The 25,540-nt window shown below is 44.4% G+C and overlaps 1 protein-coding gene and 1 long non-coding RNA gene across 10 annotated transcripts in view; one reads left to right on the top strand and one right to left on the bottom strand.

Moving 5' to 3' along the window:
* The window catches only part of LOC142022089 (uncharacterized), a 78,113-nt gene that overhangs the window by 17,658 nt on the left and 34,915 nt on the right, over positions 1-25,540 (bottom strand). Inside the window, exon 5 of one of the 2 annotated variants that reach the window (XR_012647853.1) lies at positions 8,467-9,553. The exons of the other annotated variant lie outside the window; for it this stretch is intronic. This is a non-coding gene — a long non-coding RNA (uncharacterized LOC142022089). Of the gene's footprint in view, positions 1-8,466; positions 9,554-25,540 lie in introns of those variants that run through there. 2 annotated transcript variants of the gene reach the window in all.
* EYA2 (EYA transcriptional coactivator and phosphatase 2) overlaps positions 1-25,540 on the top strand; it is a 172,817-nt gene that overhangs the window by 118,016 nt on the left and 29,261 nt on the right. For all 8 annotated transcript variants that reach the window (XM_075011582.1, XM_075011580.1, XM_075011584.1 and 5 more), the window contains one exon: positions 24,816-24,905. In XM_075011582.1, coding sequence (XP_074867683.1) covers positions 24,816-24,905 — 90 coding nt within the window. The remainder of the gene's footprint in view (positions 1-24,815; positions 24,906-25,540) is intronic.

The following is a 25,540-nucleotide window of genomic DNA, read 5'->3' as shown; positions in this document are numbered from 1 at the left end:
AGATAGTTTATTGTCCTTTCTCTTTTGTAGGGAGTAGAAGTATGTATTATAGAGGCTGGTCTGGAGTTGCCATGCTTGTGTTTAAGGGCCTGTGCCATTGCTGTTTCCATTGTGAAGTGGAATGGCTATCAAAATAACAAAATATCTCCCCTGGGCACATAAAGTGAGCTTTAGATCTAGATAAATGTGGTAGAGAAGCTGGCAAGCCAGAGAAAATTCCCCACCTTCATCACCCACAAGCCTCTCAGCATGAGGCCCCAGCTGTGGAGAAGCAATATCCAATTAACCTTGAATATTATGTTCAGGAGTGTTTATAAACCTGTTCCACAGGCTTCTGCTTATGGTATGGTTGTAGACTATTTGCTGTGAGACTGGAATACACAATAGACATAGCAGTTCATTGTTACGGCTTTATATACGCCCCATCTGGCCTTTTTAATCCCTTCAGGCACATGTTAGAGAGAGCTTCCATGCAATAGAAAGGATGGCTGCACTCTTTACTAGGTCTGTAAAGAGATGAACACCAACATACTGGCCTCTGAGGAAATCACAATGGAAAATAGACAAGTTAGAACCAAATGCAGTGCTACTAAAGCACTAGCTGAATTGGATGCCATAGTATTAGAAAGGAGGATGGTACATTTCCAGGGTGGCCTCTCATTGCAAATTCTGGTTTGAAATAACCAGAGAGAGGCCAAAAAAGTTCCCCTTTAAGTGTTTTGTTTCAATATGTCATCATCATCAACAACCGTGGGCTCAGCGCCCATTGGTGTCCAGTGCTTACCTCTCCATTTCCTTCCATCTTTCCCTTTCCAGTGCTGAGTGGGTTAGTGTCTATAGACTAGCTCCATAGCAGTCTATTATATCATCTATCCATTCTTTGTGTGATCTGTCTCTCGTATTCAAACCATCCATTATGCCGAATACCAGGCTCTTGACTTTTTTGTTCGTCGTTCATTCTGTAGATATGCCTGAACAGCTGTAACTTCTGTTGTATAACCGTCTACAGTAGCTTCTCTTTCAGCTGTATCTTCCTATGTAATTCCTCGTTGGTGACCTTCTGCACCCATCCTATTCTCAGGATCTTTCTATGACAACTCTTCTCAAATGCCAATATCCTTCTCTTTGAATCTTTTGTTATCACCCATGTCTCACATCCATACAACCTGCTGCTGAATACACACATTTTCAAGATGCTGAGCTTCATTCCTAAGCTGATCTCTTTGCTTTTTGAGATCTTATCCATTGTCTTCAAACTCGCTCTTGCGTTCGCTATTTCCTTCTTATAGTCTAGATCATATGTCATGTTGTTCCCAGATACATGAGCTTCTCTACGTTCTCTAGTTTGATCCTGTCTACACTAATCTTCCTTCCTATTTCCTTATCTCCAAATACCATTGTTTTTGTTTTATTGATTGTAATCAGTCTGTACCACTGCCCTTCCCCGTTTAGCATCTGCACCCTTCTCACTAGCTGCTTCTTATCTTCCTTGATGATAACTATATCATCTGTGAACCTCAAGTTGTTAATTCTGATCCTGTGCACTGATATCCCTTTTACCTCTTCCTTGATCTTGTCCATTGCTGTCTCTAGGTGTGTGATGAAGATATTTGGTGAAATTGGATTTCCTTGTCTCGTACCTCCTACTCATTCTAAACCAACTTCCCAACTCTCTGCACGTTCTCGCCACTGCATTCGCATTGTCGTTGATATCCTTCAACAATTGTATCCCCAGTCTGCTATCCATTCCATACGACTCCAACACCACCCAAGTCACTTTCTGACATATAGTGTCAAATGCCTTCTGAAAATTGACTAAGCAATTGTAGATGTTCTTGTTCTTTCAGCGAGATTTCTCCACTATCAGTCTTAGTGCCAATATCTGCTATATGGTACTTCTGTCTTTCCTGAATCCCGCTTGGTCATCCCCTAGATGTTCCTCTGTCTGCAGTCTGTCTCTCTGTCAGTATGATCATCAGCACCTTGCCTAGATGATTTATTAAGGCAACCGTTCTGTAGTTTAATTTAATACTTAATAAAGGCAATAGCAAATACTCTTTTCAGGAGACTTCATCAGCCTATTCTGGTCTACCAATGCCCAAATTTTGGGAGATTTCTAAAACTGTTCCTCATGGCATCTGTAATATTAATTGTCAACGGATTTTTTTAATTTGCGCATCCAAGTATTTAGGGGGTCTTTTCTGTATTCCTTCCCTTTAGCAATGAAACACTCTTATTTGATAGTTTGCTCTAACACTTATTTAATGTATTGAATGTTCCTCTGTTTCTCTTTACCATCCATTTCTTTCCCCTCAGCTGCTGGCATGTTAAATCAGAGATGATGATAGTTCCTTACACCCACACACTTTTTCTGTTTTATATATTTAGACTAAGTTCTTCAAGGAAGGTAATGTCTCTTAGTCTGTTAGTCTAGTGCCTAGCCCCAGGATTCCGTAATCGTAGGTGGGGTGTCACTGAGTGCTACTTTAATATTTTAGTCATAGACAGATAGCCATGTTAGTCTATATCTTCACAAAACAAAAAAGCAGTCATGTAGCACTTTAAAGACTAACCAAATTATTTATTAGGTGATAAGAGCTTCACGAAAGCCCATCACCTAATAAATTGTTTTGTTACTATTTAAAGTGCCACATGACAGCTTTTTTGTTTTGTAATATTTTAAAAAGGGACTAATGAACTAAATCTAGTATTAACATAATCCCTGACTTAAAACGAGCGTTGGGGATAAATAGCATGGGTTTCATTTAACACAGAATTATGAAACTGAAACTTTCAGGAAACAGCTGATGTTGTAGCAGAATATGGATCTTTGTCAACCCTTTATATTATATAAAAGCCAACCAGGGCTTTTATCTGTAAATTTGAATGCAAGGTGCACATCATGTTCTGGAATTAGTCAGTATCTCAGATTGACTTGATTTTAAACCCTATAAATGCATAACAGAGCACATGGTTTCCACGTTTTCTGTTTAAAGTTTAGACACAGTTATGATCTGACCTTCATTTTCTGGCTGTAGTTTCTCTAGAACAGGAGAATTTAAAACGAGCTGCTGCTTTATAATATACCATCTCAGGCATTCTCTGCTTGGGAGATTTATTTCAATTCTAGCCATCAGTTGCCAGTGCAAAGCATATGGTAGGCAAAAAGAAAAATAAAGCACAGTGGAATTTACCTCAGAATCAAGCAGGTGTAATCCTTATCTTTGCAAATACTAAAGCTGGTTGGAAATTTTCTGTGACATTTTTCCAGTGGAAAATCATTCAGTGTTTCAAAAACTAGTGTTTCATGGAAATTAATCAATTTTAACAAATTTTATGAGATAACAACATAGGTAAGGTCGGCTGGTGGGTTTTGAAGTTTGCCCTTCTACTTGCCCTGTGTTCTGGGTTCAAACCATGATCCCTGTGTTTGTGTAAATCTCATCCAAAATCACTGGGTTCAAATTGAAGTGATGTTGGTCTTACACTGCTTCTGTCCCAAACTGTGCAGTGGTTCAAGTTTGCCCAAAACTGCTCTTAAATTTACTGCACTTTGACAAATGTGGCCAGATTTCCAATTTTAAAATAGAACTTCCAATCGAGTGGTTTGCAGTTTCACTATGAATGTTTGATACAGCTTTACTTAGGAACACTGCTGAAACTCTAGGACACAAAGGGAGAATGACAATAAGCTAAAAAGAAAGGGGTTTTTCCTGGTGAGCTCTACTCCACATGTGAAATAAACTTTCTGGGGAAATTGGTGAAAGCACCAGCAATGAAACACTTTAAAACTAGCCTGGGTAAAACACTAGGACATATACTGTTGGGAATAATCCTTCTATCCACAAATTCTCTGCTCTGTGTAACCTCATTACTGACAGGTTCAAGCGTGAGTTCCCCACTTCTCGTTACAGTATATTTCTGGGTTTCCTAATCTTGATTTACTTTTGAGATTTCTACTTCAACAGCAGCTTTAAGGAATTTTCAGTGGGACCTAGGGGAATTAGGTACCCAATTAAACTGTCTTTCCACGGGGATTAGCTGTCTAGGTCTCTCATGACTAAGTCTGTCCAGAAAACAAGAATCCTGTTACACAGAAACCTTCCAAGTTCTGGAATCTTGTTTCATGTCAGATCAAACCTGAGATCTTTTAATTTTTTTCGTGAAAATCAAGGAAAAGAGACCTCCCCCAAGAGTAGCCAGTAGTCCTGTTAGCTGGGATGTGGGAGACTCGTGTTTAAATTCCTGCTCTGCCTGATTTGGAGTAAGAGTTTAAAGTGGGTGTCCTCCCACGTCCCAGGTAAGGTACCCTAGTCACTGGGCTATTGGCTGCCCTGGGGGGTGAGTGTCTGTCTCTTGTTTTTGTTTGGAAATTCCATCCTGGTCCTAAGAAACCTTCCTGACAAAAAGAAATTAGTATTTTCACACACAAAATATTTCATCAAAAAACTTCGAACCACGGCCCTTTCCAAATCCCAGTCCTGATTATTTTTTATGCCTAAAACAGCTTCTGCAGTGCAGTACCATGTGCTCATACAGGCCCCCTAAGCTCTGTCCAACTGAAACACCATAGGGATTTAATCAAATCTGATGGTGATTCATGGTTCTAAAGGCTGGATCCGTCCTTTACTGCTTTACAAACTGAGAAGGAATAAAAAGCCATTTTATTACTTGGCAGTTAAAAACTATTTGTAGAAGTTGCTAAGGTTCAAATCAAAAGTGCTCTCCCTTGAGGACTATTAGTTAATTCAAAGTACCAGGGACTTCCCTCCCTCCACCCCCCAATTCTTCTTCTTTTGAGATGTGACCCTATATCACTGCTGCTGTTCAAACATCTAAGAGTTTTCTGTTCCTTTGACAAACATGAGCCAAAGTGCTTAAGGACATCTGTTTATTTTATTTCTTTAATGAGAAAACCTTCCCATTTCTGCCCGGCTCAGCTGTGTTTATTTACATTTTGTTAGTCATATGTGCTGGGTACCTCAGGACATTAACAACCTGCAGAGGCCTAGCCTGCAGTCTGCTAGGAGGCATCTTGGTCAAAGCAGCAGAATAAGTCCTTCCTAAGGAAAACAGAGTCCCTGGAACTCTATAAAATAGATTTTCAAAACAAATACAGCCTAATTCACTCGGTAGACCCTGGATTAAGTCAAGATGAATACAATTTGGGAAGGATTTTCTGAGGAAGTTGGAGATATTTTTACCTACTGGAGGCTAAGCTTTGTATTTAATACTTTTTAGGTTAAATAAGAAAAGCATTCAGTCATTGCAGGGAATAAAGAAGAAATCTGTTTTAGACATTCCACTGAATCAATTATTGGTGTTGTATTGAGTGGAAGGCTGGCTGTAGGATGGTGAATGATAGCAATGATTGAGTTATTTTCTATTGTGTACTTTGGGAACAAATTTTGATATTGTTTCTTTCTGATGCTGGGAAGAAGCACGAACGCAAACAGGGAGGACAGACTCTTGACAGTTTGAAGATGTTCTGAAGAGCATATATAGATTTAACCTCTTATGGCAGAGTTTACAGAAGCCAGAGATTTGTCCCAGCAGAGTGTGTGCGCCATCCAGGAGTACTGAAGGGATATTTCTATAATAAAATGCAGTCAGAAATTATGCTGGTTTGTCAAACCAGTTCTAGCTAAGGAGACCTGCTCTGAAGCATCTTCTAAATCACAACATTTTGTCCTAATATTTTAGGAGCAGGTATTCAAAAACTTAACTTCCACATGTAAAATACAGTCACAAACAGCTAATTCTACCTGTGATACACCTGTTCTAAATGTTTGGTGTTCATTACTATGTGTCTGCAATGCTTGGTGTCTGTTATTACCTGTCTTCATGTGGCCTTCAGGGCCTCATTTGAGAAAATATGGCCCTTTTCTTTGTGTGAGGATTTGGGTGAGAATTATTTTACATTCCTGATGAGGGAAATAAACTGTAGACTGACAATACCTTTTGGGCATAATCCTTTCATATCCTTAATAACAGGAATTATTTCCCTTCACACTTAAGAACTATGAGCCTCTGCAGTTATGAGGACCGTTTTTTCCCCTGATCAATATACTTCCTGGATTTTGCCCAAAGAGCCAATGAATTGCCATGAAATTCTTGTTGCTGTGTTACAAGCAGCAAATTTAAAGCAGGGACATATTTGGGCTAGTGTTGATAGGCCCAGTCATCCATCTATGTGCTCAATGAAGGAACTTCATCTTCTGAAAAAAAGAACAGCTTCAAGGAATTGTCCCCAACTACATCTGGGCATGTACGTCCATATGACAATGGGAGTTTCTTATGTAAGACTTTAGCCACTGAGCCCAAATGCAACCAAAGCAGGGACTGCTGCACTGGGGACAAAACAGATTCCAGCTGGGATCAGCTCTCCCCTCCCCCCACCCCCCCAAGCATGCCCTAGACCCAGATTTCTGCCAGGGTTCTCCCCACAATATGGTCTGCAGCAGCCTGTCCTCACTGCAGGAGGCATGGAAGCTGCTTCCAGCTGCTGGAGAAGGAATAGGGAGGGGTGGGGAGAGCAGAGCTCATCTCTTTTCCCTTGCCACCATTCCCATGTGGCTGGAAATAGTTTGTCCTTTCCTGCCCTTACTGTGTCTAAAAGCAGTACTAGTTCCAGGCTACTGCTGGTCACCAGGATAACCCAGCCACCTCCTGTTGCCTGGCTACAGCATGGGCAGGAAGGGCTTAATCCCTCAGGATGTGCTGTGCATCAGTGTCCAGGGAACATGACTGCAGAGGGATCAGTGAACCCAGCCAGAGAGGTGGCTCAGCAGAGGGGAGGGTGTCCTAGGGGACAGAGCAAGACCCAGGGCTGGGGGTGGTGGTGGCAGAAGAAGGTCTAAGCCTTTTCCTTGGGGCCTGCTGTGGAGCCTGCAGGTTCAGGGTGTGAACAGGCTGGAAATTGTCCCCCCTGCCACACCCCTTTATTCCAGAGCTTAGCTGAGGTGCTTCCCTGTGCCAGTGCTGTGCAGGTCTTCAGTGCATGCAGGGCTGGGCTGCTCCTGGCCAACACCCTGGGCCAGAGGTTCTGGGGATTTCCTGGGGCACTGGCCCTGCCACAGGTAGTGGAGGAAGAAAGGAGCCAGTTGGCCAGGCTGTTGGCAAGCTCATTGCTCCTATCTGGGGCTGGTTCCCAACACAGCACTAAGAGCAGGACATGCCTGGCTGTGGGGTTTGAAGGGTCAGTGCAAGAAGAAGCCAGTGAGAATGGAAACACATGAAGGGCAGATGGGTGGGCACCAACGGTGATGTGTAACTGGACACCGCCTGGCGTCTGCTTGCACTCGCCAAACACTGCAGCCAGTGCTACCTAGAAACTGGGTGGATGGCAGGGTCCACGCTGAGAGCTGGCAGGCAGCAGGGTCTGCACTGACAGACCAGTGGGGGAAGCAGCTGCTTCCATACACTTCACTTTTGCCCTGCCACCAGCCCTTGCACACTCACCCCCAGCACTGGCCACTGGTCTCCCTCCTCCCCCACTCATTGCTGGTGAGCAGGGATCTGGCCAACACGAGGAGCTGCCAGTACTGACAGTGGGAGACAGAAAATATAGGAGAAATTTGCCAGTTTTTAAATAAAAATCAGGGCACTTGCAGGAGGCTTTAAATCCAGGACTGTCCATTTAGGATGTCTGGTTTCCCTACACAAGCAGGGACCACTGGACATTCAGAGAAAATTTCCTGGAGTTTTCCTGCCCTGCACTGATTGCTCTCATCTTTGCCCTCTTCGTCCTCCGTGGTGTCTTTCCTTCATCTTCCCTCTATACCTGCACCATAGCCCTCAGCTCCTTCCCCTTTTCTTTCTGGTTAGCTAAACTCACCCCTCAAAACAAACATGATGTTTGCTGCCCACCTCGTTATCCACTGTGCCAGTGTGTTCTACCCCTTCCCTAGCCCGTGTCTGCCTTGTCTGTTCAGAATGAAAGTGCTACAGTGCAGAGCCGATCTACTTCTCAGTATCTGTAAAGCACCTAGCACAACGGGACCCTAATTTTGGCTGCCCCTCAAGTGCTACTATAATAAATACAATTAATGGCTAGCAAAGTAGTGCACTGGACTGCGCTTGCTGCTGCTGTGTGAAAAGTGGCAGAGGATGGATAGCACAATACTTCCATTTTCAATTGGACCACCACATGTGTGAGTTCAAGCTGCTGCTTAGATAACTAGAGTGAAAAAGTCTTTCATCTACGGAAACTGCCTTTGGGTTTCCCTGCTGCCGTGTGTGCACATACACACACCCAAAAGGGTGCGGGAAAACCCAAAGGCAGTTTCTGTAGATGAAAGACTTTTCATTCTTGTGGGGGAAAAGAGGTTTTGCTTTGTTTTATTGAGATCAGAAGGAAGGATTTCTCTTAGCTGCTTCAGTGGTTTTGCCCACAGAGAGGATACCACTGCTCATCTCAGATAAATGTGTGACACACACATCTGCTGGTAAGAAATTGGACTTTATTTTCCGAGTCACTTGACCCTAGGTAACACCTGTCTTCTGGAAAGAGATTTCAGGGTCCTGTCTCTGCATCTGGCACTTGGAAACTCTCTTTGAAACGTGTTAAAATGGTGCATGACAGAGACATTGGGATACAACATGGCAACAGTACCTTGAGATGAGCCTTGTGCGGGTTCTGAAAGCAATTAACATTCTGTAAGCCATCCTATATTATATTTTAAGAATAGATAGTGGCCAGCAAGGGATACTCTGCTCTCCACAAATTGCCATCTGAAGGTAATGAAGAAAAACAAGTGGGAACTTCAGAGCTTCCAGCTGCCTGACAAAGAGTGTGTATCTTGGCTATGCACTCCAGCTCTAGGAGGCGGATGTAATCACCTCTTCAATGAGAGGCTCCAGATTTATTTCTGGTTCTGTATTGCCCCCGTAGATGTCTTACTCCAGCAGCAAAGCTTGACTGCTTAGTTTATGTCCCGTTTTTATCTCCAAAGGAGAATATTTATCAAACACGACTTAAGGCGCATCAGTAATTTGTAGTCTTTACAGAATTTGCTTTTAACCATGTGAAAATATCTGTCTCCCTACCTCTCACGGATACTGAGGAGGGCACAGAAGACTGCAGAGGCTGCTAGCCAAGCAAGATAAATCATGTTCCAGCAGGTTTGCCCTCCACTGTTTGGAACCTGAAAGCAGGGTTCCACATTGCTGCTGACCAATACAGAAGATTCTCCTTTAGGGCCAAAAGATGTGGCAGGTCTTTTTTAACCCAAGGGTGCTGTTTTTAAGCCCTATAAGGAATGGGTTATTCTTCACAAAGCTTGTTGCCAAGATTTCAGTGCAAACAAATAATGCAACATGAGGGAATTAGACAGTAATGTATATAACCAAAACAGCATTAGGCCTTGATGCAAGTTTTCAGGGAGCAGCAGCTTTATATACATTCTGATGAACTGTTGCCAACCAGCAAGATTCCTTCTGAAAAGAACAGAGCAGCATTCTGCGAGACAAGATCTCCAGTTCCTCTGAAGTCTGACCTCAATGGTATCATCTGCTGAAAAAGCTGTGAGTGAGGGATCCAACAGCTAGAGTCCTGTAAATGGACAACCAGAAATCAATTATTTTCTACCATTCACTTGCACATTTTTGTTGTTGTTGTTAGCGATGACAGACTAAGGAAGATACCTTCAGAAGAGGCAGCATGTCTGGTAGAGAAGTTACTGAAAAGCAAGAGATCTGGTTTCATTCCCTACTCTGCTATAGATGTCCTTTGTGGCCCTGGCCAAGTCACTTAGTCTCCCTGTGCCTCAGTTGTCCTTTGGTAAAATGGGGATAATAATGCTACTTTTTCCTCTTACCCTTTGACACGTTTGTTTGGTCTGCAAGCTCTTTGGGGCAGTTAATGACTTTCATTGTAAGCTTGTCTAGACTAGGATTTTAAGGGGGTGGTGGTATGCCATGGTAGCTAATGTTTTTGTAAAGTCACAGTGTGCACAAGGCAGTGTGTAGTGTAATGTGTGCTAAGATGGTCAAGTTAAAGCCTAGACTCCTGCTCACCAGCTCTCTCCATCAGCTTAGTACATGCTAAAGGCAGCATGCCTTGCCTACACAAGGTTTACAGTCAGGGCTGTCCGAAGTGGGGGAAAGCTGCCACTGTTGGCCCTTGCCCCTGCACCCAGCCCCAGTTAATCCTCCCCCTCCTGTCCATAGGATGGCTAAAACGGCTGCCACGGGGACCTTAAAAGTGCGTGGCCTGGGGCTGCTTCCACACCTCACCCTGTGCATGGACAGCTTGTAAAGGGAAGAAGGAATCTGTCGAAGATGGGTTTACTTTTGAAAGAGCAGCGTCTACACTGGCTTTCTTCTTTCAAAAGAAGCTCTTTTGAAATTAGAATATGCAAATGAGGTACTGAATACGCAAATTTATACCTCATTTGTCTTTTTGATTTCCTTATTTGCATGCCGCTTTCGAAAGAGGAATGCAAGTGTAGACACACCCACTGAGTCCCATTTGTACCATCCAGGAGCCAACATGCTTGAAGACTACATCTAGCATTAGTCTGGCTCTGTACATGCTGCTTCCTCCTCAGGAATTAAAACAGTTGCTATGAAAAACATTCAGACTGTCCCTTCCCTCAAAGCCCAGTACTATAAACCACAGCTACTCGCACTAGAAACAACAGAAGCCATGCACACCCTTGCTGGTTACTTATGGATAAGAAAGCCACCTCCATCACTCCTATTCCGATCAGGGCATGCAGTTCAAAGAGTAAATGATTCTTACAACTTGTCTTTGTTCAAACATGTGGCCCAGCCCTTTCTTTCTCTTGCTTTTTATAATCTTCACTTTTTAATATATTTCAACCAACCAAACTGGTCCATTTTCCAGGAGTTTCCAGGCAATTAAACCCAATTAAAACCATTAAATTCTTTCTTTTAGTGACAACTTCATTATTATTAACAGCTAACTGCAAAGAGGAGGTTTAACTTGGAAAGTCCTTGATTGTGTACTAATCCATCTCTCACCTCTGGCTGACACCGCCATCAGATAAACCCCACAGAATAGGAGTCTGATGAATACTCTTAATTAATACTTTCTTCCTTGTAGAAAAGTAATTATTTGTTCAAGGCCTAAGCAGGTATTTGGCAGGGGTTTAAAGTCTGATTGATTGTTAAATACTAGGGTTTTTTATTTATTTAAAGGGAAAAAAAATCTGAATTCAAGATGTGGGATCAGAATTACAATGTCCTAACATTCAGAATGTCAGGTTAATTGGCACATATCTAAACAGCGACAAACTCAGACAACAAGCTGCCTCAATGTCTTATCCTCAATGTGTTATCAAAGCAGCAGGCTCTGCCCCTTTGCTAATGGCATGCAAGTCTGAACAATTTACCTGCGAGACAGAAGCTTGGAACTAGAATGTTTTGGACCCACAAACTGAGGTGAGAATGACTTACTCTTGAGACATTGCCAGAAATAAATAGCCTACTCCCTTCCTTTTACAGTATAACCAGGAGTAGAAGGCTATGTCTATACTACACTGTAAAGTCAAATTTATTAAAGCAGACTTTGTAACATGGGGTTTTATAACATTGCAGCTGAGTAGCCACACCTTCCCACAAAGTTGACTTAGTGCATCCCCACTAAATTGTCAAAGTTTGACTGTTGCACCAGTTCACTGTGGAATCCTATCCCACAGCTCACGGCGCGCCATTGCATTCTGGTTTTTTTCAGTGGTGCTTCAAGGGAAACAAATGCCCTGCAAGTGGTTGCAGTATGTGATGTCATCTTCCCATCCTGCATTTCCCTCATTCCGTCCCTTTGAAAACAAACGGAGATTTTTCAGAAGTCTCTTTCCCCGATGAGAGAAATTATTTGAGTCACCCGTAGTACAGACCTTTTAACCAAATGTGTCCTGAGAGCACCCACTGTCATCTTCCCAGATTGCATTGCCCTCATTCCCCTCCCCCTGAAAGTAAGCAACCATTTTTCAGAAGGAATGAAGGAAAGGTAGTGAATCCAAGGGGATAGAAAACCATGACTGAACCGTGTCGACAGGTTGCTTCAACTAGCTTTCTCACCTGGAGGAAGAACACCAAACACTGGAAGAGTCTGGATCCATGAGAATAGGGAAAGGCTTAGTATTGTTCCACAGAGAAGGAAAACAAGGAATCCTGAGGGAAATAGAGCCAAACAGGTGGTGGGCTTCAGAAGCTGAAACAGTCTTCAAAAATGTGCTCTGGCAGCACCCAACTGACTGCCATGTCAACAAGTACCTCAGTTTTCCCCTCCATTAAAGGACATCTTTCACAGGGCAGCACATCAGGGGACTGTTGGTCCTACATATGATGGCATATGTGCTCCAGCTGACTATGCCATGTCAGTAGGTACCTCAGTGAAAGAACAACTTTCACAAGACAGGGAACCTTTCTTTACAATAACAGTGGATTAAAACCAGACCACATGCAGAAAGGTAGGGACAGAATCATATCAGCAGGTACCTCAGTGTCATCTGCCCCACCCCCGTAAAAATGCAGCAAGTACTGGAGAGGTGTGCTTAGGTGCGGGGGACAGCCCTGAAAATTTATTCTGCCCTCTGTGGGGACAGCCCCTCTGTATTGTGTGCTCAGGTGGGGGGGCAGCCTCAAAAATAGGAGCATCTGGGGGGCCAGCCCCCCCAACATAAGCAGGGACCAGCTCAAGCTGCTGTTGACATGGTACAGTCACCTGGTTTCTTATTAACCAACACCACCTCCCCTGCTCCCCAGCACGTATTGCCTTACAGGGGCCAAGCAGACACACAAATCTTTGCCTTAGGGAGAACCAGTCCCCACCCACCCCAGCACTCGTCAAACCCCGGAAAATGTGAAGCACAGAAAACTTCATCCTGTGCAGGCCAGGACATGCTGCTGTCTGGAAGCATGGCCCACACTGCACAGCCAGCCTGTGCTGTGATGAGGCGGGGGCTAGCCCACCAGAAGCATGGTGCCTGTGGGGGTTGGAGGCTGCCCCATACAAATGTGCAGCGTGGGAAAGAAGTTTCTTGGCCTCTCTTACAAGCATTACCCCCTACAGCCCAGGTGGGGTGGGGTGGGGTGGGGGTGAACCTGCTAGCCAAACTGAGACCCTGGTTCTCCTAAAGGCTCCGTGCTGGTGCTCTCTAAAGTGGTTAAATGTACTTGCCATGCTGATCATAAAGAAACGAATTCAAAATGCCGGGTTTCCTGTTGCCTACTCCCTGCTCACCTGGCCAGCAAGGGAGGTGAAAGCAGACAGAACATACACCTGTGGGGCATTGTGGGATACCTGTGGGACACCTCAGGAGGCCAATAAAATTAATTAAAGTACCACTGTTTCCTCATGAGCATTAATCTAACCTTTTAAATTCAAACTTGGTGTTATGCTGCATTGGACGATCGACGCAAGAATGTTGACCGTAGGGCTCCTTAAATTTGATGTAATGGTATTCACGGTGAAGACAGTCACTTTGTAAAATGGAGCTCAGTGCCTTAAAATTGAATGTATGCTGTAGTATAGACAGAGCTGAAGATAACTCAGGTGGTAACAAATACATGTGGTTTTTTTTTTTATTGCATACTTTAAGGGAAAGTGGGTTAGGTACTCTCTTTTTATTGGACCAGCTTCTGTTGGTGAGTATTGTCAGCTTTTGAACCACTCGGAGCACTTCTGGGAGAGGTATCCAGAGTGTCACAGCTAATGATGGCGTGGAACAGATTGTTTAGAGTAAGGAGTTGCTATTAGGCCAGTGAGTGCACTGGGCGTGTTATACCACAAGTTGTGATGGGGCGTCTGATGAACCCAGGGGTCTTGAAAGCTGTGCTGGGGATGGGTGTTGATCGTGGGAGCTATGGCTACAGGTTTTGCCTCTCATTTCTGGCAGGGCCTGGTGCTGCTTTAAGGTGTTATGTGCTGCAGACACCCTCCCAGAGGCAACTGGTGCAAGGATTCTGGGGAGGGGGCCCTGCTCTGCCCAGGCCCCTCTATCTCCTGCCTAAGCTCTGCCCCATCCCCTGCTCTGTCCCTGCCCACTTCTTCCAGTGGCAGTGCCGAGGCAGTTCCGCCCCTGCCCCTGGAGAGGTGCACTCTGAGAGCAGTGCCAGCGAGGGAGGTCACGCTGCTCTTGGGCTTCCAGGGCTAGGCAGGACTTGAAGCTGGAAGTGCACATGACCCCCTGTACACCCCACATGTTGCCTCGGAACCTTCTCCACTTCTGTAGTTATCTGCATCAGGTGATCAGTGTTTTATGTTCAGGTAATCCCCTAGTCTTAATAATAATTCACTGCTAATAACTTATCTAATAGTTTGTTGTCTACATATGTATAGAACATCTTACGTCAACCTAACTGCCTCCTCAGGTGGTCAACTCCCACACCTTGAAGAGTCTGTTCATTCTCTTAAAGCTGCAGTAGCACCCAGTCATCAGCTGGGATCAAGAAGAAACTTGACACTGATGGATGGAGCATTTTTTGCCTTCCTTTGGAGCTGTGCTAGCCCTGGAACTGGACAGACCGTTGGTCTCCTCAGTAGTATGACTGCTCTGATAGCAATGGAACAAAATATAATTCCCTCAGAGCAGTGGAGCCAGATCCATAGGAGGTTCTGGGTGCTCTTTTCGTCCCCGTAGGAGGAGTGGGTGCAAGGCATCCTCGGAGCATCAGACACCTGACTTGAACTCTGCAATAGTCTGGAATTCTGAAATCCTCCCTTGGCTAGAAATGACAGTGATGACTGAGCACCTCACAAGCAGACAGTATTTGAACTGACCAGAGACATTGAAACAATCACTCCAAACGGATGTAGATAAAATTATGTCTTCCCACTTTTGGGAGCCCATCTTGCTCATGAAGGAGTTGGGAGATTTTCCCACCCCCTGAGAAGGATACTGGAGCAGAGTGTTTGACAGCAGGAATGTATAATTAAGCTCTCTGTTCTTTTACAAACTAAATGCTCAGGTGTGCCCAGCTGAAGGCAGAAATGCAAGCTGAGGTGAGGCTCTTCCCTCCTGTCCCAGAGAGGAGCAGGTATTACATCCACGCCAACTAGGGGCACAACAGCCGATCTTCCCAGAGGTATACTTTCTTAGTGCCGCAACTGAGCCCTAAATGTAATTCCATCAGCCTGTTTAATTTTACCATGTTAGGAAGCTCCAGCAGCTGTGTGTGGCTGAGGAGAGATTGTGCTGTTTTAGTATCAGAGGGGTAGCCGTGTTAGTCTGGATCTGTAGAGCAACGAAGGGTCCTGTGGCACCTTATAGACTAACAGAAAAGTTTAGAGCATGAGCTTTCATGAGTTAACTCACTTCTTCAGGTGCTGTTTTAGGGGTTTATTTCTTGCTTTCTATTCCCCCTCCTATTCACCCCCGCCTCACTGCCCTTCTTTGCTAAAACATAATCAGTGAACTCCTCTAATGTTATAAACAGTCAGGGCTTGTATTTCCAGTTTGTCATTTTCAGTGTGAAACCTAGTTGATGGGAGAAGATTCATTTTCTAGGCATCTGAGGGCCCAGTCTGGCTATGGGGTTCCTGTTGGAGGGGAAAGTGTCCTTTAGAACTGGACAGTTGGGGTTAATTGTTCTCGGTGCAGATCGGCATAACACACTGGGCAAGTGACGGATTCCTGAAGGTTTTCAGGCTCAGCATTCCAGAGTACTAGAGCAACTTTGTGTGCCTCTGCTAATACAAAGCTTCCCAAAAGCTGGTTGAGCCAGCTAGTAGAATATCTCTCTACGCTGCAAGGGGACCCTCTGGTAATGCAGAGCCACCGTCACAGTTTTTGTGATTTCTGCTCTTCTCTCTCAAAGCCCAACACTCCTGTATACCTGGCAGTCACTGGCTGCTGGAACATCTGTTTAGATCTGGTGAAAGCCAGAACAAAAGAGAGAAGCCCTCAGGCCTGGGACTGAGTCAGCCCTGGTAGAAGGAGGGTACAAAGATGAAACAGACTGTGGAGCAAAGTCTCCCTGTGACAATTACTATGGGCCCTAAATCTGTCTGTCCTGATATCTGTGTTGACATCTGCTTCAAACTGTTTGCATAGGCTTACATGAGTGTCATATAATTCTAGCTGGACACTGATTTTATAGCCTACGCTAAATATAGCTGGTTGATACTGAACTGACAGTGCTTCCAACCTGTTCAAAGTGATTATCCAGAACTCAGCCCCCTCCTTTCCCTCCCAGGGGACAAAGGCCTAATCTACACTAGGGGTCAAAGTCGATCCCAGATACTCAATTCTTGTCATACCATTAGTGTAGCTAGAATCAGCATATCAGGATCAACTTTGTTCCCTGGTGTAGTGTGGGACAGTTTGGGCTCACACTGACGTCCCTTACTCCATGCAGTAGGGTCAACAGCCAAGCCCAGAGAGATCAGTTTTGCTGCGTCTTCACTGACACAGCAAGATCGAACTCCAGCTGCTTGAGCGTGGCATGTCAAACCCACAATAAGTATAGACATACCCTTAGTCTCCTGGCCTCAGCTATTGAACAGCCTTCTTTCAGAATGAATTCAAATCCATGTGTCTACGTATAAAAACAATGAAGCCTCAGCCTTGCCTGGTGCTTCTAGACACAAAGACATATAATAAGTAATGTGGGGGAGTGCAGATTTTCCTGTTTAATTTGGTCAAGCTGTTTAAGACTTGGAAAAGAATCCCACTGTAGAGGAAGTGCCCATACTGCGCTATGCATTAGTGCCAAATTTATTTTCCCAAATGACTTCCCCATTTCTCTGTTTTTATTTTCATTCCATCACACACACACTATCTCCAGGGAAGGATTTCTTCTCTTCTGCAGTTTCACTGACATATTGTTTTGGTTTAAGAGAAAGTGAACTTCATACACCGTGTGGCAGAAATGTACCCCACTCCACTTTGGCTATCAGGAAAACTGCAAACAGACCCCAAAAAAGAACCAAATGAAAGATGCTGAACAATGAGATATGCTGTCAGGCAGGGCCCTTGGCATGTACAAGAAATTAATCACTTCATTAGAACAAAAAATTGATTCCTTCCTAGCAGTTCCTTGCTTCCAAACCAGCTCCTGTGATATAACTTCAGGGAACTTTGAATCTAGATCTTTTGAAGCAGGGAATGCCTGCTCCATCCACTTTTGAGGACAGGCCTTGGTCCCCTACCCCTCCTTTTCCACTCAAGGTCTCACCCCTGACAAGGCTTGAAGCCAGAGCCATGGTGAAGCAAGAACCAGCTGGGGAGTCCAGTAAGCTGTTGGGAGTCCCAGCCCCTTCACCTGAACTGGGTGGTAGGTTCAAGAGCGGCCTTTGACCCTGTCCCCACCCTTCATGGCAGGTGGAGGGTCCAGGGTTCCCCACACCAATCTGGGTTTCCTGGGCTGCTCTTAGCTTTCCCTGGCTGCTGCTCTTTGGCACTTGAGGCCCTGTCCCCTGGCCAGGCCAAAGGACAGAATAAGGCTATGGTCAGAGTCCCCAGGGAGTCCAGGAAACTGTTCAGCTAACCTGGGCTGGAGGATAGGGGGACAGTCTGAGGGCTGCTCTCAGACCTCCCATTCAGGACAGGTGGTGGGTTGAGGGCTGACCACAGCTGCCTGGACAGCTGTTGCCTTGGCTGGGCTTGAGCTTCTGGACTGGCCTGGTCGGGGACAGGGCTTCATGGGGAAGAGAAGTGGGGCCTCATGGCCCCCTACTTTCATAAAGAATCCAGAGCCTCTGCCCCAGAAAGAGCCAGCTCCTGGCAGCTTGTTGATACCTGTTCAGAATGGAAGCTCCTGATTGGAAGAGCTATCCAGCCTCTCCAGTTGGTTCAGACTCACTCAGAAAAAGTTGTCTGAGGACCTAGATGAATTCCTGCCTAGGTGCTGCATTGGACCTTGTCTGATTCCTGCCTACCTTCCCTGCTCCTTATTCATGCTTTGTACCAGATCCCTGGTTCTATGCCCTCATCCCTGGCTACTGACTCTAGGTCTGACACCATGGCTTGACTCCTAATTCTGTCTCTGACCCCTGCCTCTGGTTCCAGGTGCACAATTCCTGCTCTGACCATTAGGCATGACCACCAGATCTGCCTGCCTATGTGCTAGTCTGTGACATTAACTTGTTTGACAATAACATTCAGGTCAGCGTTATTTACATAGAGTTTTTATCATGTCAAAACAGCTGCACAAAGTTTTTAAGGAAACCCTCCCAAGAGAATTAATGTGTCCTAACTTGTGTCACTGTGTGATGGCACCATGTGTGCTAATCGTTTGCTCTGATTTCAACTATTGGTGGTCCCTGTCTCAGTCGGTGTGCTCATGTGAACTCTTAAAGTCGGTGGGCAACGCCCTTTTTAAGACCCGATTTGCAACTGTGCCAGTCACAGCAGAGGTAAAGCTGCACCAATGCAGGTTGCAACTTATAACAGATGTGACGTCCCAGTTCTCAAACACAAGCCTGTGAGTTCCCAGAGAGCCAGTGCATCCTGGCTCCCTCCTGCTGTCTGCTGAAATCTGGTGGACCAATGAGCTAACAGAACTACAGCCTCAGCCTAGGCACCACCTACAGGAACCCTGATTGGAGAATTGCCTGGCTCCAACAATTGCTCCAGCCATGCTATTTAAGACAGAAGAGGACAAAGGGAATTGTCCAAGCCACTTGGTGATGGCCTTTTACTGCTGTACTGGCTTCTTCTAGTGTCTGCATTCAGTGCTCTTCCTGATCCTTGCTCTGCTCCTTGTCTCTCAGCAGGTCTACACTAGACCTGAAAGTTGATCGTAGATAAGCAATTCCAGCTGTGGCAGCTGCTTAGCTGGAGATAATATATCTACGATCAACTTATCTGGCTGTCCTCACTGAGGGAGGTTGATGAGAGAAATTTTTCTGTTGACCTCCCTTATTCCTCACAAGAATGAGGAGTACAAGGGATGACTCTCGACCCCTGATAGTTTGATTTTTTGCGCATCCCCTCTAGTGGCGCTAAATTGAACCCTGGAAGAACAACCCGGACTGGGTCGAACTCCCAAATTACCAAATTTCCCACTGTGCTCCTGTCCCCTGCCTGACACTTGACTTTCCTTTGCTTCCTGCCTTTTTACCTCCATCTCTGACCATCATTTATCAGCCCTGGCCCTAACTTCTGACTTTTGGCGATTGGCATTTGGTGTCTGACCCCATTTCTGACCCGTTAATACCTGGTTCTGACCCTGGCTTTGGTAATTGGCAGTTAACTATGGTGTTAATCTTCAACTCTGTTCTCTGACCCAGGTGCCTGCTGAACCCATGAGACTTGATGTCTCCTCTGACAGTTAGGTCAGACCACCTATGTTCTGGTTGCTAACAGCAGGTCTGCTAATCTGGGTTAGGATTTCACCTGCAGGCAGCTACCCTCATGGCTGAAATCAGCAGCACAGACATGGCCCTTAATCTGATTTTTGATCCCACCTCATTTTCTCAGGGAGAAACTCTTTAAAATGTCAGACATTGTAGATGGATGACTTTAGACATCTGATGGCAACTTTTTGCATTAAGAGTGTTCAAGGAGAAGCTTTTTATTGTTACCTTACTTCCAACAGGAGAAAGCGCCATTCTCTCTAGGGCAGTCGTAAGCATGTTCAGACATGAGTGACTGAGCATTTCTCTAGTGCAGTCCCTGTGAGTCATCTATAAAGCTGAAACCACAGCCATTGTCCTCTAATTAACGAGAGCTACACCAAGAATGCGTAATAATTAGGTTACTGTGTGAGACACCAGCCGTGTCAATGACATCTGCCACAAAGGTTGACTGAAACCCACTCAGGCTCCAAACATCACTCCCTGGTAGACCTCCCGAAGTAATTCATTACTGACCTCACCATGCAATAGCATGACTCCACAGAAATCTGCAGAAAATTAGAGCAAAGTCTACATATAAATCTGTACTGTCTTAGCAGGACTTGTAACTTCAGTGGGAGAAAACCACCCACATGCACTCAAGGCACACAGAGGAGAGATCCCTGTCCTAATAAAGATGAATTACAAATGAAAGCCGGTTGTGGAAACTCTCCTCCTCCCAGCTTTCTGTTGCTGTTTAATTTGATCAGACAAAATGCAAGTGAGCTAGAAGGGTGCTTACCAGATTAACAACAAAAATATTTTTGTTTGTGTCTCAGAGGTCTTTTACAATTATTAAGAAAGTAGTTTTCACCTGAACAGCAATTAAGACTCTTCTGCATCAAGTGTGTTCCTATTTCACACTGGGTTTGGAGAAGCAAGTTAATTATTTGGGGCTGAGTGTCTGTGTGTGGGAATGTGTGACATGGAAAAAGACAGAATTGTATTTAATATTGTAGAACTAGGCTGAGGTATAGGTCACAACAGGTTCCTAGAGGGCAATGGGTAGCAACAAATCACCAAAGAGACTGTGTCAGGTGCTTGTCTGTCAGTTTTGAACTAATAAACTAAGGAGATATCAGGAATTAAACATTCCCAAAAAGAGAGTTGATTCCATAGCATAGAGAGGAGCTTCCTTCCAAGGAAAATTTAAAATTAATTGTATGAAATAATAATCGGTGATTATTTTATTTAATTTACTTTTGTCCTGGTCACATTTACTCTTTTCCAAGTGGTAAATGGTGTGACCAGGAGGAATTTTAGTCTTATTTATACAGTGCTCTAACTGTACCAAGCACTTCACAGAAGTGAAATAGAAATTTTTCTTCGTAGTTTACGATATAAAGGTTGATGTGATGCAATAAATGAAAGCAACGAAGGGGGTACATCTGTGCTTACTGGAATATCAACTGGCGGTGGATCTTCTGGGGTGCTATTTAGTGTGCCTAGAGGGGCTGTGATAAATTGAATGATCAGGGTGCCGCTGTTGATCCTATCATGAGGAGTCACAAGGAGTAAGGGAAGTCAATGGGAGAAAGTCACAGAATCCTAGGGGTTGAGGGGACCTCAGGAGGTCATTGAGTCCAGAGCCCTGCCCAAAACAGGATCAAACCTATCTAAATCATCCTTGGCAGGACTTTGTCAAGCCAGGACTTAGAAGCCTCTAGGGATGGAGATTCTACCACCTCTCTAGGTTATTCAGCTTAGTGCTTCACCACCCTTCTAGGGAAATAGTTTTTCCTAATATCCATCCTACACCTCCCCCTCTGTAACTTGAGGCCATTGTTCCTTGTTCTTCCATCCATCCCTACTGAGAATAGCCTCTTTCCATCCTCTTTACAGCCCCCCTTCAGGAAATTGAAGGCTGCTATCAAATCACCTCTCACTCTTGCCTTTTGCAAACTAAGTCACATCCCCTAGCCACTCCTCATAGGTCATGTGCTCCAGTCCCCTTATCATTTTTGTTGCCCTCCACTGGACCCTGTCCAATGCATCCTCATCCTTTCTACACTGGGGGACCCAGAAATGGACACAGTACTCCAGATGTGGCCTCAGCAGTGCTGAATAGAGGGGAATAATAACTTCTCTAGATCTGCTGGAAATGCTTCTTCTAATGCACCCTAATATGCTATTAGCCTTCTTGGCTACAAGGGCACACTGTTGACTCATATCCAGCGTCTCATCCACTGTAATCCCCAGGTATTTTTTTTGTTGCACTACTACTTAGTCTGCACATGTCCTTGTTGAACCTCATCGGATTTCTTTTGGCCCAATCCTCCAATTTGTCTACGCTGCTCTAGACCTTGTCCCTACCCTCCAACATATCTACTTGTCCCCCTAGCTTAGTGTCATCTGCAGGTTTGCTGAGGGTGCAATCCAGTTCCACGTTTAGGTCATTAATAAAGATGTTGAACAGTACCAGCCGTAGATCAGATACTTGGCACACTTCACTTTAAACCAATTGCCAACCAGACAGAACTGTTGATTGCTACCCATAGGGCCTGATCATCTGGCCGGCTTTCTATCCACTTTACAGTCCACTTATCCAATCCATACTTCCTTAACTTGCAGAGAAGAATATTGTTGGAGACGGTATCAAAAGCTTTGCTAAAGTCCAGGTCTATCACATCCATTACCTTCCCTATATCCACAGAGCCAGTTACCTCATCATAGAAGCTAATCAGACTGGTCACGAATGACTTGCCCTTGGTGAAGCCATGTGGACTATTCCTGATCTCTTTCCTGTCTTCCAAGTGTTTCACAATGGATTCTTTGAGGATTCCCTCCATGATTTTTCTTGGGATTGAAGTAAGACTGACAGGTCTATAGTTCCCTGGGTTGTCCTTCTTTCCTTCTTTAAAGATGGATACTACATTTGTCTTTTTCTAGTCATCCAGAACCTCTCCTGATCTCCACGAGTTTTCACAGATAACAGCAAAAGATTCTGCAATTATATTTGCCAATCCCTCAGTACTTTTGAGTAAATTGAATACAGACCCATGGATGTATGTATGCCTAAGTTTCTAAATAACTCTTAAGCTGTTCCTTCCCCACCAAGGGCTGTCCACCTCTTTCCCATAGTGCATTGCCTAGTGCAGTAATCTGGAAGCTAACCTTGTCCACGAAGACAGTGGCAAAAAAAGCATTGAGTACTTCAGCTTTTCCCCCGTCATCTGTCACAAGGTTACTTCCCTCATCACCCTCTTATTGTTAGCATTCCTGTAGAAACTTTTCTTGTTACCCTTCATATTCCTAGCTAGCTGCGGTTCAATTGTGCTTTTGCCTTCCTGATTACTCTCCTGCATTCTAGAGCTATATAGTGATACTCCTCCCTAGTCATCCTTCCAAGTTTCCACTTCTTATACACATCCGTTTTGAGTTTAAGCTCGCCAAGGATTTCCCTGGTCAGCCAAGCGGGTTGCCTACCATCTTTGCTTTTCTTACTGAGCAACGGGATGGTTTGTTCCTGTGCCTTCAATAAGGCTTCTTTCAAATATTGCCAGTTCTCCTGGACTCCTTTCTCCTTCATATTGGCATCTCAGGGGATCCTGCCCCTGTTCTCTGATGGAGCCAAAGTGTGCTCTTCTGATAATTTCCAATTCTACCTCTGTGGGGACAGTGGCAAAAATTAATTTAAGATATGCCAATGCCAGCTACACAATTATTGTAGCTGTAGTTGTGCATCTTAAATTGATTTCCCCCCCCCCCCCCCCCAGTGTAGACCTGGCCAAACAAAGCTGGAGAACTAGGAGGATGAATGTTGTAATAGTGGTCACATGAGGCATAATCCTGCTGCAGATTAACTTGTGGAGGTTTTGCCACCAGTTTCATTGGTGGCAGGAACAGGGCCTGACATAAGTGTGTTTATGTGGATTTCTTGATCACGTTCCATCATTTTCTGTAATTTTAATTATATAAATTTGTTTTTAAAAGCTGAAGGCATCTTGACCTGGGGCTAGGGATCTTGCATCTTTCATTCATAAAGCTGGCCAAACTGGGGTATTTAGCAGTGTCGGATGCATGTCACTATTTCTAGCACATAGCATAACAAGTCTGGTTTATGCGTGTGTTTTTAAAGTCAGTACAGCCCATAGTGTGGATGCAGTTATACCAGTAAAAAGATGCTTCCTGTGTGTGGACTAACACCTGGAAGCACACTTATAGTGATATAATGATGTCTGCATTGTGGGTTTAGCAATATTGGGATTGTTAAAATAGAATAACTGTTGTGTGTAGATGAGGCCTAAAAGAAACACTTAGCCTGTCAACTAGATCCCCACTGCAGGTGGTAGGCATTTCAAGAATAGAACTAAGGGTATCATGCCAGAGTTAACCTAAGCTTGTACTATGGTTTAGTACCCCTTCTCTCTGTTTCTCCTTGTTCTGGCATATAAACCTTTTACTCAGGTTTGGCGCTGCCTTGACCTGGCTGGAGATGTGATTTGAAACCCAGTCTGCATTTTAACTCAGGCTGGAACTCACCCACTTTGTAGTGAGGATGCAAGCTAAATCACTCAAGTGCAGAAAGTCCTCCTGTGCCCTTCCCACAGTTCCCCTGAAGGACAAACAAGTTTGCTCACACAATTAACTGGGAAGGAATCTTGGAGCATTTCTGCAAAGCAGCCTGGGCTATGCCCACAGACACGTGTGGGTAAATGCAGAAACAGTGAGGATGCTGTGATTCAGGCATGCTTTGCTGTGGGGATGCTCATATCCAGACTAAGCTGACTTGAGTGCCAATCACTCAGATGGATTGTGCAGTAAAGACATTTTGTAAATTGAATGATTTGAATATGCCATGCAGAGAAAGGAATCGGACATGACCGGGGAGGAGGCTGGAAGTAGCAACTCCTGGGTTCTAGTCACTGACTTGTTGTTTGACCTTAGGCCAGGTCTATACTAAGGGACAAAGTCAAACTAAGATACGCAGCTCCAGCTATGTGAATAGTGTATTTGGAGTTGATGTACCATAGATTGAATTTATGCAGCATCCCTACTCCAGGGGGTCAACAGGATAGATTCTCCTGTCAACTCTCTGTACTCTTCTTGCTTCAGTGGAGTACTGGAGACAATGAGCGTGTGATCAGTGATCATTTTAGCAGGTCCTTACTAGACTCAATAAATCAACTTGTGGAAGATCTCCCAGTAAGTGGAGGGAAGACCTTAGATAACTCACTTTACAACTAAAATGAGGAACAACACTGACTTCCCATGGGAGTCTTGAAGCTTAATGTTTTTAAAGCTTCCTGATGTCCTCCTCTTAAATGTGCTACGTGCACGGTGTTAGTGCTCAAAAAGAGCTGCATGCTTCATCATAGAACAGAATCCAACTGTATGCCAAAGTCAAATTCAACTGTAGAAGCCAATGATAAATATGTTTGACAAGTAAATGCCATTAATGGCTGCATGAGTAAGGCAGGTCTCACATTCACTCTCCATAGTCAGAAATAAGGGGAGGAGGATGATTGCAATGACTGAAGACCGCACGCGTGTTTTTTCTCTCCAACAGGACACCACCACATCTGTGCGGATAGGCCTTATGATGGAAGAAATGATCTTCAACCTTGCAGATACACATCTGTTCTTTAATGATCTGGAGGTATGTAACCACATGTTTTATTTAACATCTTCCTATTTAGTCACCTGCATCTGGTTTAGAAATCCTTGATTTTCTGGCCCTGGAGCTTTCACCACTGACCCAGTGGGCCTTTAATGGCTTATTGGAAGCATACCTTGCTACATCTTTTGAGATCTTTGCTCTGTTAAAGCCTTGGAAAACAAACAAACAAACAAAAAAAAAACAAAACAGAATAATAGTGATGTCTACTGGTAGTTTTACTAAATGTAATAATGAGGACAATATTTGCTCCTGAAATTCGCTATTGAATACTTTCTTTAAACTAAATGTGCACAGATCTTATGGGGCAGGGCAAGTTTACTATTAGTTCTGAGCCAGTACAAAAGCTGTTGAAATGGCCTCTTTCCAGTCTACAAGCTCTATTCTGCATGCAAAAAGCTAAAATGAAGAGCTCCTGACTGTCAAACTCATGGCACAAAAGAGAAAATATATGCACCTTTGCATTAACACCAGAAAGGCTTCCCCAGCAGAGGGAATGCCAGCTCTGATGATGAAGCATCAGGTAAAAAGCTGCCATCACCGATGTAAAACATGCCAAAGAACATTTAGAACGTACTGAAGCCCAATAAAAGATAATGTACAGCTGAGCTACTAGC

This window comes from Carettochelys insculpta, chromosome 17, assembly GCF_033958435.1.
Source record: "Carettochelys insculpta isolate YL-2023 chromosome 17, ASM3395843v1, whole genome shotgun sequence".
Lineage (NCBI taxonomy): Eukaryota > Metazoa > Chordata > Testudines > Carettochelyidae > Carettochelys > Carettochelys insculpta.
The sequence above is the reverse complement of the archived record's forward strand: the minus strand, read 5'-3'. Positions and strand labels throughout refer to the sequence as shown.